Source organism: Strix uralensis, chromosome 1 (genome assembly GCF_047716275.1).
Source record: "Strix uralensis isolate ZFMK-TIS-50842 chromosome 1, bStrUra1, whole genome shotgun sequence".
NCBI lineage: Eukaryota > Metazoa > Chordata > Aves > Strigiformes > Strigidae > Strix > Strix uralensis.
The window spans coordinates 62,903,053-62,919,208 of record NC_133972.1 but is presented as its reverse complement, the minus strand read 5'-3'; the positions used below and the strand labels follow the sequence as shown (position 1 = coordinate 62,919,208).

The window sequence follows — 16,156 nt, the reverse complement described above, 5'->3', positions numbered from 1 at the left end:
GCTACCAATGAATTTCCCAGTCAGTCATTGGTGAAGGCTTTAGCCTTTCCCTAAAAACAAGCTAAAACTTTGCCACCTTCAGCAGAAAGGCCTGATTCTCAAATGTGACTCAGGATGGACAAAGAACTAGTCAGATTTTTAGAAATGCATGAAGAAACCCCCATGGCCATGATGTTTACATGTACCTGTTAACAAAGAGGATCTCTGCCGGTCTAGAACTCCGCACAAGCCTGGGAAGTGGAGTTATCATGGAAATGTCTTATGAAGATTCTTACATAACTGGGGTGGACATTGTCCATGGAGGAGGGAGCCAGATCATATTTTGAAATCCCTTCCAGCTCTATTTACTATGATTCCTTGAGAAGTTTGTTACCTAAAGTAAGATACAAGTCCCTATTTCATTGCTCTTGCAAGTACTGCTGGCATAAACTCAGAGTTTGAAACAAGCAGATGCTTCCTTTCCTTTTATATACGTGCTGGACTAGTTTTGGATAACACACCTCATAGAAATGTCCATCCAATATGATCAACTGTGCAATCCATCCAGAGATTGCCCTTATGGTATCACAGCCAAATGCTACATGTTAAACTGAGGTTCATCACATCTTGTTACTTGGCAGCTGAGAACCACAGCAAGGGACTTCTCGTTTCTGCTTCCTAATGATGATCAAGAAAGCATCTATCAGGAAACACGTTCTTCTGAAGAGATGGCATTCCTGCTGAGGGCACCCTGATTCACTCTGGATATAATTCAGGTCTTGATACCAAAGACTACCACCTATGTAGCACACTGAATGCAGCAACCTTTAATTCAGCTCAGGGAAGATTCCTCTTGTCACACCTGCGTTACTGTCTTGTTTCTTTCCTCATCCAGTGATATTAAAGTCTCTAAAATGGATATATACCCAATTGTCACTGAATATACTCCAACCTAGGACTTCAAATGCTCCTCCTGAGGGTCTGTTAACTTAGAAGACTGTTTCACACAGCTTTGAAATGATCATTCAATTGAGTCTTATTCAGCTAGAAGAGGGATTAAAATACACATACTGTAACACTTCTTGAGCATAAACATTTCACTGGATTACCAGCTGGCTAATACATGTCCCCACCAAAAAGTCACACCTTATAAGCAAGGTCATCCAACCGTTTCAGAGTAATTCAATATTGAATGTGCTAACGTGGAATAAGCATTGACTTGTCCCAGACACTGTGGTTGAATCCAGCCACCAAGCCTGAACAGTCCTTGTTCAGTTAGGGCAACTGCACACTTCATTCTCACTGTTTTTAGGGTTTGCACACCCCAGTGTAATGGCTGGCAAGCAAAGCTGTGGAAAAGAAGATGCACGGAGCCACCACCTCTGTGACCAGGCTGTGAGCCACCAGACTGTGAGGAATCTCTGCAGCTCGCTCACAGCATCCCTATATCATGTAGCACCCAGCAACTGCAAGCTTTGAGGAAGAAAGCAAAAGTTTTGATCAATTATCAGTTTATACTCTTAACTAGGAGGCTATGGGGTATATGTGGAGGGGGGCTTTGGTGTTTAAGGAGAAACTGTTTTCTTATGTATGTGAAGTGGGTTCTGAACTGACTTTAGAAAGACCCGAGAGTATTGATGCAACTGTTTTTCTGAGCATGCGGTAAACACAAGCGCAGGAAATAAAGTGTCCCCAAGAACAATTTTGTCTACAAATTGTGTTTTACTTTCATCTAAAACTTTCTGGTATTAATGCATTTTATATTTCATAAGAATGTTCTCTGGTTTGCTGAAACTGACTGATTTCTCTAATAATGGCAAGGTCCTGGCTTTGTTTCAAAGCAAAGGTTCACACAATTAAATCTTATTAACAGAGGACCACAAAACCTGCACTAAAACCTTTCTTGGCATGTGACCTTCAGCAGAACTGCTTCATTAAGTCTGAGATCCTGAAGAAAATGTTTGCTGAATAAAGTCATTCCTAATTAACGTTAAAATGTCAAGGATTCATCTGCTAACCATTTTTACTCCTTTTCCTTTATACTCTTAATTATCTCTTTAAAGAGCAACAACAGTAAAAGTCAAAAGCAGCATTTTTAAATGTGCACACAACAGGTGGGACAATGCAGCAAAGCAAATTTGCCAGAGATGTGCTTTCCCATGTAATATTTGCAACTTTCTAGACATCTTTCCGAAGCCTCACTTAGATGTTACTATGAAGTATTAATTTGTTATTTGTAGCAGGCATAACTATTGAGGGTGATTTTCCCTTGCACCCTTTCTAATGTTACCTTGAGTTGTATCTCATGCCATATCCAAGTCTGGAGTAACAAACGTGTTCATCTGATCTATGATGAATATAATTGTCTGTCTATTCTCCAATGATCACTCATCCAATATTTTTTTAAAAGAATAAAACAGTCTCTGGTGAGTTTCTACTCTTCCGACCAGAGGGAAATTCTGGTTGGATCAAGGGGTCATTATAGGGTGGTGTACAAACATGGTGGGTCTGAACTCTGAAAATCTTCATTCATTTTTACAATAACCAGTGATAACAGCAGACGCTCAGCTGCTTGGACTTGTTCAGCAGGACTTCAGTGTTGAAGGCTTGGGAACACTCTGCAGCCTCTTTAACTCTTATTCTCACATTAAAGTAATGGGACCTGTCTTCCTGCCCATCAATCTGTACAGCATATGCAAGTCCTTCTGCTATGGTTTAAATAGGAATGACTCATGATATTAAGCCTCTTAATGAAAATGGATTACATTATTGCCTTCCACAAAATGGGAGGTTTAAAAAGCCAAGTTAGTGTCTTCCAAATGTCGGTAACTGAAAACACTTTGGACAAAGAGTGAATTTTATAGCTTTTCTGGATATCTATAAGCTGAAGTCATCTTTGCAATGAAGAATATTAAATGATAAGGAAAAGTATTAGAAATTCAAAGGTCTTTGAATTTGTGCTTAACGAGAATTAGATTCTGCCAGTTTCGAAATAATTTCTTATGATGGCAATCTTGTTTTCTCCTTAAACACTTGAACTGTGACACGTTTGTATTGACATCTTTCTGAGTACCTTTTCAATAGCAACTACATTCTTCAAATCACCAGGAAATCTGGAATCCCCAAATTCAGTGGTAAAAAAGATCAGTCTTTGACCCTGGCTATTTATGAAATACTGCTCTGCAAAAGTGATTAAAAACATGAAATACGGATAAAAGTCAAGATCATATCCAGGCCACAGACTGTAAAACCTGATACCTTGTACAGTGTTACAAAGGTCCAGCACTGCCTAGCTTATAGAAAATTGCTATTTTTGTTTATTCCTAACTGACAACAGAGCTTAGGAAGGTTTAAATTGTAGCTGAAGCACTTGTATCTAGGTATAAATGCTGTTTGAATCCATTGATACGTGTCTAGTATGACTTTGTGAACTCTTTATGGAGGAGAACTAAACCTCAGTCATCACAGTGCTCCATTAGCCCTGAGGGAGCCTCAACTGTGTTACCCTCAGGCAGGTAGGAACCCAAGCTCTGCCAACATGTGCATCTGTATATGTTCACATATCCATGTACAGGACACATAGTAGGAGCAGCAGAGCCTTTTATGCTGTCATGAATATGTGTACTAATATGAATAATTTGATGTTTCTTGAGCAAGATAATTATGCTTAATAACCTATATATTCAGAGTAATTGTTATCAGTTGTGTTCATTTGTGTATATGGCATAATTTAATGAGCATTTTTAATTGATATTCCTGAGACATCTTTCCTGCGCTGTGATTAGACTGGGATTTTCATATCTAAGCTTCTTCATTTATTGATAACTAGTAATTTACGTCTAATAGCCCTTTTTTCTGTTCTCTCTTTTTTTTTAATTAGAGGAGATCTTGAAGACTCATATTGCTCATTGGTGGTCTCCTGATGGCACCAGGTTAGCATATGCAACAATTAATGCCTCCAGAGTCCCCACCATGGAGATCCCAGTATACACTGGCAGCCTTTACCCTACTGTTAAAACGTATCATTATCCAAAGGTAAGGACAAATAAAACAAACAGTCCTGTTATTCTATCCAAAAAAACCCATCTTTTTTTTCCAGTAGGCTCAGACAGGAGACTGTGTAATAGTGCACATTCATAAGCAATGAAAATAAAAAGATCTAAGGGAAGATCAGCTGTTCCCCAGTGAATGTGGTCTTCATTACACTTTAGTTGCATTTATAAAATTACAGTTTTCTGATTTGAGTATTAGTCATTCTAAATATAATTAAAATAAAATTCAAAAATTCTTTTTTTGTGCTTCCATGCTAGATAGGAGTCTGAGAGATTGGAAGCCAGCATTTCTGCATGTAGATAAATTTTATTTTATATAGAAGGAAAATGTAGTATTTGGGCTTCCTTAGAATATCCAAGATGACCTAATGTCAGAGGAAATAGTCTGGTTTTGAAGACACATAGTGCCTGAGCATTGCAAAGAACACAGTGAAAGACAGAGAAGACTTAAGAGCCAATCTTTCCCTGATTGCAGAGGCCTGTACAGAAGTCCTGCAGTGGGTACACAGCACCAGCACAGCTCTCTAACGGTATTAATACACTGCTGCTGTTATTGCTGTAATTTTCTGCTATAAGACAGTACAGGAGTGTACTGTGCTGCAGTCATTTCTTCTGGGTGTCTGGTTTTATGCACTGATTACCTAAGACCTCGCATGTTGGTCCAAATTGAACCATAATTTAACAGGAGAGATATCCACATATATGCAGGTTTTGTGGAAAGTAACAATGATTCAGCAGGGGATGCCCTTTCCTACAATACAAAATGAATCAGTATTTTACTGTATCTACCATCATCCTGTTAAACAACCTTTTATCAAAAGATACTTAAAATAGCAATATTTCTAGCTGCCATGAAAAGTAGCGTTTTTTACCAAGGCTAGAGGTGTAACTACCCCTTGCAATGTGCCTATCAACCTTTCCACACTTCTGTGCTACATCACTACAGTCACAGTTTCCCTGTGAACTACCGCAGCAGTCCAGTCCGTAACCCCATACAATGGGAATGCATTTTATAATCCAGGGGGATGTAATAAACCAAAACCATTCTGTGTTGTATAAAATACAGTAATTTATTCTTATTTTAAAATCCAGGCTGGAATGGAAAATCCAACTATTTCTTTGCATGTGATTGGACTGAACGGACCTACCCATGACCTGGAAATGACTCCCCCAGATGATCAGAGAATGAGGTAGGTGCTTTCTCACCCTGGTATGCTGGACCCCAATTCTCATGGGATTTTAAATCAGACTCCGACTTTTTTCAAGATCATTTTAGAGTACCTTTCTCTGCCACTGTCAAAGAGTTTCATTCTGTGTAACTCTGCTTAAAATTTTTCAAATTATTTTTCTTCTTACATGTATTTTATAGAACATTATTAGTTTTTTACTTGAAATCGCTGTGACACGGACTGACTGCAGATTAGGGTTATTCTTAGAGAATTTGGCAGAATGTCTCCAAATCCATAAGAACACATTCATTTCATATGTAATCACAGGCATTGTAGAAGGGATATTGTCTGCAGCCTGTATGAAAGACCGTGAAGCAGAAACAGGACAGCTCTATAACACAGCAAACATGAGCTCACAGCTTTGGGATGGGAACATAGAAGTGAAACCAAGCAGACATTCTGCAAATACATTGCCCAATCTTCATTAAAAATAATAAAGAAAGCTCTTTGCTGTTTTTAGGGCAAGTGTATTTTAGAAGTTGGCCTGCAATTCAGCCAACTACTTAGACACCCACTTCTAATTAAGAAAGTGCTTAGGTCTGCATTCAGTAAGAGTTTAAAAGTTTGGCTTGGACTTCAGCATGTGGTCAAAGCTTGAGCTACATTTATGGGTCTGTCGACACTTGAAGGGAAGATCACGTTGTTCAGGAGAGAAGCAGCTTTAGGTAATGCATGGCACTCCCCCCTGCAAAAATCAGAATCCAAATCCAGATTTCTGTAACTTTGATTTAAACTTGAAATAGCTTTATAGAAGGCCGGGAGAAATCAGACTCTGCTTCTACATCTAAAGTATCCATAGTGACCCCTCCAAATGTAATGCTGCGAAATAATCCTTCCAGCACTTCACTTGTTCTTGTAGAAGCATCCAACCAGCATGCATGCTCACCTTTTTTTACTGATTGCTAAATTAGATTGCTGGATCTGTAATTCCAGTGCCAATAAAGGTAGAGGTACAGCACAGAGCTAATGAAACAGGACAGCTTGGAGGGTAGGGGAGGGTGCAGGGGTGCTCTTCATTGTGCATGGTAAATATATAAGGCCTGTGGATAGAATGTGTAGTCATCTGATGAGAGGATACTAAACCAGTGGAATTATTTACGGTGGGAGTTGCCTTTCTTTGCTAGGAAAACTGGTGTCAACCTCAGAACACGTTTTCACAGAATAATTCTAAAATACTCCAAATCCATTTATGCAACAAAAGATGTATGACCTGTGACCAAACCGAAAGGGCATAACTGCACTTGTCTTTCAAAAAAACAACTTCAGAACTGTATACAGCAGGCAGCAGTTCAGGATCGTGGTATCCCCATCACAGTGTCCCATCACAGAACTGCGGCTCCTGGACAATATAATTTCTCTGTTGCTAGCATGCTCTGTAGACAGAGAGACTCAAAAACATTTTAATTAGAGTAATAACTTCAGACTGCAGAATCCAAGTGTTGTTAATAGATTTGTCCTATGTGGTTATGGGTGGCTGTAATTTATTTGGTTGCAATCAATATTGTAAAATGATGCAAAATATATCATAATTAATTAGTCTTTTTATATTTCATCAAAACCATGGCAATTTCCATCCCTAAGGCATGATATAAGCAGTGCTGCTAGAGCAATAGGGGTGCATTTTCATTATGCATATGTTTTCTGAAATGAGAGGATTAGTGTGATAATGTTTCATTAAAACAGACAAGAGGGATGTACCGTAGTTAGTTACAGAAGGGAGTTTCGAAGAAGCATGGGAAGCTGGTGATAAGGATCTTCAAGCAGAGCAGTCCTATCTGAAGCATTTCAATGTGCTCAATCTGTTCACGCAGATGATATATGGACAGAGCGGCACTTCTTTGTGTCTTTTTATCTGGAGCAAAGTGGTTTAGTACAATTAATAAAGCTGAGAATAAAGTGGAGATATGCCAGGGTCTTTTTTCTTTCAGAATTAAAGGAAGTCAGAAATTTTCCACAGAATTGGGATGTTTCTCAGTGAAAAAAAAAATAAATAAAAGCTGATGATGGGAAAACATTTTTTGGGGAAAATGTACAATTTTGATAATTTTTCCTTTTAAAAATCTGTTATTCTGAGCATTTTTGCCAGATTTTCTCCAGTGCCATGCTTTTTTGTGAGAAAAAGAAAGTGAAAGGAAGGAGTGGAAATTGCAGGGGGAGAAAAAAAGTATTGTAACATTTAATACCTGACAGACATTTTTTTTTTTGGTAAAAACCATTGGACCCCAAGAGTTACATCAGCAGGTGGTCAGAATTAGACCATGATTCAACTTATTTCTCATGTCATATTTGCATCCCAGGTGGCAAACTAAAGAAATATGTTATCTCCCCTCAGTGCAGAAATCATCACTGGCCTTTGCATGGGTCATAAACAAATAAATAATGGAGAAACTCAGACCACTGGAGTCTGGATCAGAGGCAGGAGCCAGCTGTGCCCCAGGGACCGCGGGCTGGGCTGCTGCCTGTCACTTGGCCACGTAATATATCATTGTCTGTTCTTTGTGGTGTTTATGGCTTTATTACTGTTGTCATAATTTAAGTATTCATATTTTAGATTCATACTTCCAGAAAGCAGCCAAGTAAAGTTAGGGTATGCATAAGGGCGATACACAATTACCAGTCTCAGATGATTACAAACCCAACCATCAACATCTTACTGGGATGGGGAAATACATTTGAAAGCTCAGCGTCACTGCACCCTTCCTGAAGGGACTCAGACAAGCTATTCCTTTCCTTCGGGAGGATGTAACCTGCTCTGATGTGAATATCTACACACAAACTTGTTGGGCATCTGATTTAGATTTCACTCTATGGGAAGAAACAGGTTCTCCTTAAATCAGCTTTGTATAACATCTGGGACAGGTCGTGGGAAGAGAGCTTGGGAAATGCACTGAACCCCTGTTTCTCTCTGCTGGCTGCTCAACCAGTGCAGCTGTTGGAGCTGCAGATGTTTAAAATTAACCGAGATGAATCACACCTTATTGTCTCATTTTCCTCTGCAAAATGGGAAGCATAAAACTTGGTTGTCCTACAGAAGAGATGTGAAGTGAAATAAATTAAAGACTCCACACTATGCTGAGACTAGAATAATAGCTATACAAGTATCTGCAGTTGTCTGCTGGCTGGGGTATCCATGGGCTTGATGGCTGGGAGAGGCTTCAGAGAGAAATTGAGATTCCATGTCCATCTCTGGGGTGACAGGGAAGATAATGTTTGACCTAAAATAATAATTAAAAATTCCTGAAAAAGAACTGTGGCTCCTGTGTTCAAACAGTGAGAAGGATGTATAAATTGAATATATTACCTTCAAACTTTAAATTGGATTTACAGAAAAAAGGCTTCAAGCCACAATGTGTACTAAATTCACATTCCTTTTCTGGGGAGACTGAATCTGCTCAGTTAATTTTGGAGAGAAAGAAGAGATGGTTGTACAGTTTAATTTTGCTTTGTTGGTTTTTTCCTCTTAGGGCCAGTGATGTTGCTGATAAAGAGTAAAATTACGATTTTATTTCAGGCACTGAATTTTCAGACTGCTGTTTTCTCACCTGGAAGTAAGTTTCCCTCCAGTGCAGTGGATGCAGTCATTGACATCTTTTGTTATTTTTCCCCAGCCAAATTCAGGCACTACATATTACTGAAAACTACAAAATCAATTTCCAACTTGTTATTTTGCTAGACAAACGGTCCTTTGTTGCTTTTGCCCTTTCTCTTTAGTATATGCAGGAGTGCTTGCCAGAACGCAGAGTACTCTCCAGTGACACAGCACATTAATTCCAATGAGAGCAACAATTTCTTATACATATTTTATAGCAAACAAATGAACTAATAAATTTTTTATAGACCGTATGCTGTGAAAAGTCATATTACAATTTAAGCATGTCTTTGGCCCACATAGCCCAGAGTATATTATAACATCACCAGCTTTGTCAGCTCAGGGAGAGTTTTACCCTACAGATGGTAAGTGGTGAAGCCCTGAATTGCTGCAGAGGTGGCCATCTGTGAGTACCACTGCAGACTGGCTCCGAGAAGGTGACCATTGGTGTATTTATTTGTGACCCTGTATTTTCCAGCCCAGCCCAGCCTAGGTGGTTCCATTGCTCACTGTCGCACAGACCTTTTCCTATGTTTTCTTGGGCAAGATATTGATTACAGGAATGTGCAGCCCACACTGGTGATTTCCTCCAAGTACTATCACAACCTGAATATGTCCAGCAGTAGAGGATGGTACAGGGAGTCTGGAACAGTGGTTTTGCCAATGTAAACTGTCACATCTCTGCTGATGTCTTTATGAACCAGCTGCATCTGCTTTACAGAAACCCCATGTCTCTCTAAACTCTATCCTTCTTGCTATTTTCCTTTTAATGCATCATTTATGGATATTTTGGTGTGTAGTAGGCATATTTAGAGGCCATTAACTCTTCATAAGCATAAAGAATCCAACCATTGGCAGTGATGGGTCTGAGTCAGCCAGTTAGTGTGCTCAGAATGGAAATTGTTTGCAATTTCTTTTCCACCTGTGCATAAATTTGTAGCTCGAGGCATGTCAGTCCTTCTTGGAAGACTGAATAGCTTGAAAGATTCTTTATCTCTGCATTCGTCTCTTCTTTGAAAATGACTTTCAGAAGTGGCAGATAAAACACCTTCACAGCCCTAAAAATGTCATTTTTAGGGGTTGAAATCCATACATAAGGAAGTCTAGAGACATCAAGATGTAGCATTCTTAATAACCAGAGATCTCTCCTGGACCATTTGCCTGCAGCAGCCTCTGACTGCTCTGCCATGTGGCAATTCATGAGGATGTCAGTATTGTGATTTTTTTCATATATGTCTGTGTTTACAGGGACTACTACATAACCATGGTGAAATGGGCAACCAGCACCAAGGTGGCAGTGAACTGGCTGAACAGGGCCCAGAACGTGTCTATCCTGACGCTCTGTGACGCCACCACAGGAGTCTGCACAAAGGTAGGAGAGATGAGCCAAATGGTCATTCACCATCAATTTTCATAACCCATGTAAGGAGAAAGTATTTCAGTTATCTTGCCTGATGACAAGTCAGCTGGCACTCATTTATTTAGGCAGACACAGAATATAAACAATGTTTGCAACAGTTACTTTTTTTTTTTTACACCTTCTAAAAAGACAGGAATGGTATGTCCCTGCACACACTGTGTGTGTACATATGTGTGTGTAAGAGTGTGGTTACTTGTCCTGAAATAACTGTACACATGCCCAAGCACACACACATCAACAGTTTGTAACCTGAATATTTTTGCAACATTCCAGTTTAATGGCATTATATATATTTAATGGCATTAAAAATGGGTCATGCTCATCTACCCACAATTTCATTTTAGTTAATTACACCTTCTATAGACATACTAATATAAAGGGTGTATTGATGTAACCTCTGTAAGTATTAGCAGATACCATCTTTTAAATTGGCATAGGTGTTTGCACACTAGAAGAGTATTCTGATATATCTATCCCTTGAAAAAATGAGGCAATACAGTGCATAGAGCACAGTGCAGAATCTTTTCTTAACGACTTTTATTTCAACCTTTATTTACTTCTTAACAATCTTTATTTCTTTGGAGAATAATATCTCTTGTGGATTTATGTGTTTTGTCTGTATGAGTAAAATGCTTTCTTGAATGAGTGCATGCTTATTCATCAGAGAGGAAAGCCAAGGAGAGCAGTCACTGGATTATACTCCTAAGCACGTATTTAAGCAGTTCCTTTGTGCTTCTGCACAACTTTTCAGATTAAATCAAACTGCTTCCTGCACTGATAAGTAAATGTCATACACACGACGTATGGTATTTAATGATCTTGTTTTGTTTTAGAAACATGAAGATGAAAGCGAAGGCTGGCTGCACAGACAGGTAATAGTGATTTTCTCTTTGTGGTCAAGTTTTTGGTAGGTTTTTTCTTTCTTTGTTTTTCCCCCAAAGAGAAAAACTGATTTCCAGACCTGAGAAAGATACTTGGAAGATGGCATGGTTTGTGTTATAGAAAACAGTTTCACAGTAATATACAAGTTCTCATCTATTGAAGATGCCATCTTCTCTGGTAGGTCCCTCAGTTCATTGCCTGCAATTTACTTGGATTTAAAAGAGATGAAAATCCGATGCTGGTGGAAATTCACCCACTGACAGTATCTGTGTGAGACTTGTCAGCCTCAGAGGTAGTCCTTCACACCATATGTTGAGACTGATGATGATTTTAAGCAGTACGGTAGTTGTTTTCTGGTCTTCTAGACAGGAAAGAAGTCCACTGTTGAAAACAGAAGATCAAAGGTCATTTTGTTAAGTGTGCCTATGTCCATTTAGAGACAGAATCATGCAGGTAGGACTTTTAAGTCATTTAAGCTCAATTTGACAAAATTATCTATGTTACTCTGCAGCTATTTGCACATGTAAGAAGGTGAAAAATAAAATAAAAGTGTTGATGGGGCAATTAAAACAATGAGAGCTTACATGGAGCACAGAATGGGGAGAAACTACCTTTTGCAGTTTAATACCCTGTTTTAACAGACAGCTGAGTCCCATAATTCTTCTGACACTGTAACTTGCACATAATACTATTACATTGTATCACTCTGTGCTCCCATCACCCAAATGAAATAGAACAAAGATGAAAATAAATCCTGAAAAAAAAAAAAAAAAAAAAAAAAGAAAATAGGAAACAGTTTAAACCTCCAACAAATTTCAATTTATGGGATTTTTCTTTTTATATATGCTTTTTTTTTTTGTTGAAAAGGTTTTTTTTTTCAACATATGTCTATATAAAACCTCTAGATTTCCAGCACGTATATCTCTGGAAGATCATTTATAACACTTCCCCAGCAGTCAGTTTGTGAAGTGACCTCAGATTTGATTAAGCTGTTCTTTAGAGAGAAGCTGCTGATACCAATTCAGCCACGACAGTGAACTGTTTTTCATGGGATATGAGAATGCCAGACAGGGAGTAGCATGTCAGATAAAGATCTTGTACTATATTCTTCCAAGTCCAGATTTAAAGCATTTCATATTTTTGTCACAGCTTGTTCAGAGGATCCAAGAACCCGTAGAAACTGCAGTATATCAGTTCACAGCAAGAACAATGATCTCCTCTGTTCCAGTGGCTGTCCTACAGCAATGGGCTATGTCTGATCCAGATAAAAAATGATTTTACAGAGGAAATAGATTTTGTGCTCCAACCATTTCAAATAATCTTTTGCTGGTATACTCAGGTATAGAGTAAAAATGCTGCTGAAGTATTCTTTACATTCATAAGGGCAGCCTTGGCTTGAGTAGAAAACAAAAGCTTCAAAGACAAGCCAAGAGAAAATGAAATTGCTCATATTTTGTATCTAAAAAAAAGTACTTCACAGGATTCATTTCTTTCATAAATCCAAGGATAGTTTTAATCCTTTCACTGCTATTTACTGGGACCTCCATTAACGCAATAGAGTAGACCTTGTGTTTTTACACTGCTGTGGTTCTTTAGTCATTTAGCTACTACATGGACAAGCATGGTGCTTTGTCCTGATCTATCATTCTCTAACAGGCCTGCTCCAGGGAAATATAGTTTGTTTTACTGCATCTCCAAACATCATATACTGAGTTTGAGGTTAGAGAAGGGTGTTCATTACAGCCAAATGAGTCAAACATCTCAGTACTAAACTAAGAGAGCATTTGCTATGGACTTTGGAGACACTTGATAGTATTCTTCAAAAGCTTTTGTAAGAGTCTGAAGAATTACAGAGCTCTTTTGCCCAAATTTCTGACAACAAAATTACTTAAAATTCTAGTTTTGATTGAATATGAAATTGCTAGGATAATTGTATTTTCTATATTTACCTTTTACTCTATGACACATTAATCTAGATAACTGGAAAGTTATTTTCATGGCATGTGTGTTGGACTGTGAGAACGATGTGAAAATGTTAAATGCTAGTGTGAGTCCCCTATCCTCTTTAAGGAGGAGATGAATTGCACATTAGGCAGCTACTGAAGGAGCTCAGAAGTGTGACTCAGCTCAGGATGAAGACTCCTTGGTTGAGACATTTTAATATAGGTATATTCATATGAGCCAGGTACCCAATTTCCCTCTGTAGACAGCCAGTATGGTGAGCAGTGTGGTCACACAGTCAATGGACCTTGAGCATAATTCAGCCCACTCTGAAGAAACACCCACTGCCTGGTTGGCCAACTTGTTCTTTATGCTCCGTTGGCCAAACCTCCTTCTGAGAAGTACCCCAAATTCAAATCAATAGGATGGAGGAATTGAACTGCTTGCCTCATTCTTTAGAATACTTCTTCAAAGTACTCCATACACCTGGTTTGAAAAGCATACAGGAGCTTTACCTTTTGCTTGGGAATTTAAGTGCATGTGGTCTTCCTGGAATAGGGGCAAACTTCACAGTAGATTGGGAGGCAGCAGGAGACAAGAAGAGAAAAGCATCAGTATCAGGTGATACTCACCAGGGACATGAGGGAGTCTCCAAGGATGACAGGGTTGACTTTTTTCATCTGTCTGAAATACTGGAAGTTCTGAGATAGGGCATACGACCCATGAATTCAAATTTTGTTGTTGTGGTAGTAGTAGTTTGGTAACTCAGTGACATTTAATAGTCTGTGTATGGAAGGTCATAGTAAATGATCTCATGTTCCCTTTTGGGCTTAAGTTCATGAATTAATTTTATTCAAGTCCAAAATATTTGGAGAGTATCTCTCCAACACATGCAAAAAGAAATACTGCTGTCACTGTCTGTGTAGCTGAAAAATAGGATAAATTACTCAAAGTATAATGAGAAATATACAGTATTTACACAGGTTTTGCTAGAAAGTATCTGTCACTCCTTGTCAGATGATATGGCCAGTGTTTTCAAACCTTTTGCACAAATAAGAACAAGCACATGTTCACCAAAACTGACTAGGGACTTTGGAAGTTTTTACTGCTTTTATTTATATACTTGCTTGTGCACTTCTGAGCGTAAGAGCCAGACTGAACTTTACTCATACTTTTGCTTAAGTATACAAACTCTTCAAAACAGTAATTATAGCTGTAAACAATTTTGTTTCAATTTTTGTGAAGAAGCCATTTTCCAGTAGCGCCAATGATGGTCATATGCAGACAATGAGTCAGCAAGGGAGAAATAAGACAATTTCTGAGCACCTGCTGAAGAAAACTTTACTGGTATTTTAATTGGTTTATTTATTTAATTGTGAATGTGGCCTCAACAAATTTAATTATAAACCAGGGTGCAATTCCAACTCCACCAAAGGCTATAGGCTTTGACACTGTTGTTGGCAGGACCAGGAGATTACCACAAAATTGTTCAGAGACATAAAGCCTCCAAAACTGCCTGCATGGGCTGGCTGGCCTCCCCTGATAACAATTCCTTCGGGTTGCATTTTATTTCCAGTCCTATTTCCCTAGTGTTTCAGATCACCTCAGTCTGAAACTAAAGATATTTTCTCTGTCAAAAGGTTGAGATGTTGAAAACCTCACACCATTTTGCTTTTACAACTCGCTTGCCTTAATTCTGACAGCATGATAACCCAGTAATGATTCTTACACATAGGTGGTATGAAATGAGATTTTTAAAATAAAAACAGAGTTCAGAGAACCTTAGAAACAAGACTGACTTTTTCACCCTGTAAAGCCCTTTTGTCATGTGACAACCTGTAACTGACCTAATGTTACTCTAAAGACAAAGGATGTAGCAGAAATAGAACCCAGAGTCCCATAATTCAAACATCCAAATTCATCTGCCAGAGCTAACAAAGCAGCTTCTGGCTACAAACAGAGTCTTTGGTGCTTAAATGAAGAGTTCTAATTTCATCCATTGGAGGGGACTGATACCCAGAAGCATGGGCTCCTCTCCTCTCCATTTGATGAACCTTGGAGCAGGTACCCTGGCTTCAGAGATGGCCATTGGTGTTGTGCACCCAACCACATATGAGCAGGGGGACAGGGATGGAGGATGAAACTCAGCATTTCCCCAGGGGCTGAGTGTGTCAGGGGATGGAAGGAGATCTTCCTCCTGTGCCCCAAAGAGGAGGTGACTTCATTGTTGCAGTAAAGCCAATGCACATTTTTAACACTTTGTTAGATTTCAGTGAAGTGTTTACCAAACTGCAAAGGATTAAAAGGATTCATGTCACACTTACCTGTTTATCAGCACTATGGCCCTGTGACACTTAAAGTATCAGGACATTGCCCTGAAAGAAAAATACCTACAGAGCAAAATCATTACTTCTGGGATATGGGCTGTCATGGTTTGAGCTCAGAGGGCAACTGAGCACCACACAGCTGCTCACACCCCCCCTTCCCCCCCAGCACTGGGAAGGAGAAAATAAAGCAAAAGGATTGGCAATCGAGATAAGGAGAAGGAGGGATGACTCACCCATTACAGTCACTGGCAAAAGACAGACTAGTTAGGGAAAGAAAAAAGAACATAAATTTAATACAGATACTAACAACAACAACACGTAACAGAGTAGGACCATGAGAAGCATTGCCACATCTTGAAAACACCTTCCCCCACCCTCCCTTCTCCCCAGACTCAGCTTTGCTCCCAATATCTCTACCTCATCTGTCCCAGTGGCACAGGGGACAGGGAATGGGGGGTGCAGTCATTCCTGCCACTTCTTCCACCTTGCGGGGGGGGAAAACTTCTGACATTCTTGCCCTGCTTCAGTGTGGTGTCCCTCTCATGGGAGACAGTCCTCCACAAACTTTCTCTGACATGAGTGACTCCCTCAGGCTGCAGCATTTTCCTAGCTGCTCTGGCATGGGTCACCCCCGCATGTTGCAGTCCTTCCAGTGCCAAACTACAACTTCTTCTCCCCACAGAGTCCTGACCTCCTTCTGTCACCTGCTCCAGTGTGGGGCACTCTACAGGCTGCTG

At 39.3% G+C, this 16,156-nt stretch overlaps 1 protein-coding gene across 5 annotated transcripts in view; it reads left to right on the top strand.

Moving 5' to 3' along the window:
* DPP6 (dipeptidyl peptidase like 6) overlaps nt 1-16,156 on the top strand; it is a 565,250-nt gene that overhangs the window by 501,082 nt on the left and 48,012 nt on the right. For all 5 annotated transcript variants that reach the window (XM_074868891.1, XM_074868920.1, XM_074868910.1 and 2 more), the window contains exons 9-12: nt 3,860-4,014; nt 5,124-5,221; nt 10,098-10,221; nt 11,103-11,141. In XM_074868891.1, the coding sequence (XP_074724992.1) occupies nt 3,860-4,014; nt 5,124-5,221; nt 10,098-10,221; nt 11,103-11,141 (416 nt within the window). The remainder of the gene's footprint in view (nt 1-3,859; nt 4,015-5,123; nt 5,222-10,097; nt 10,222-11,102; nt 11,142-16,156) is intronic.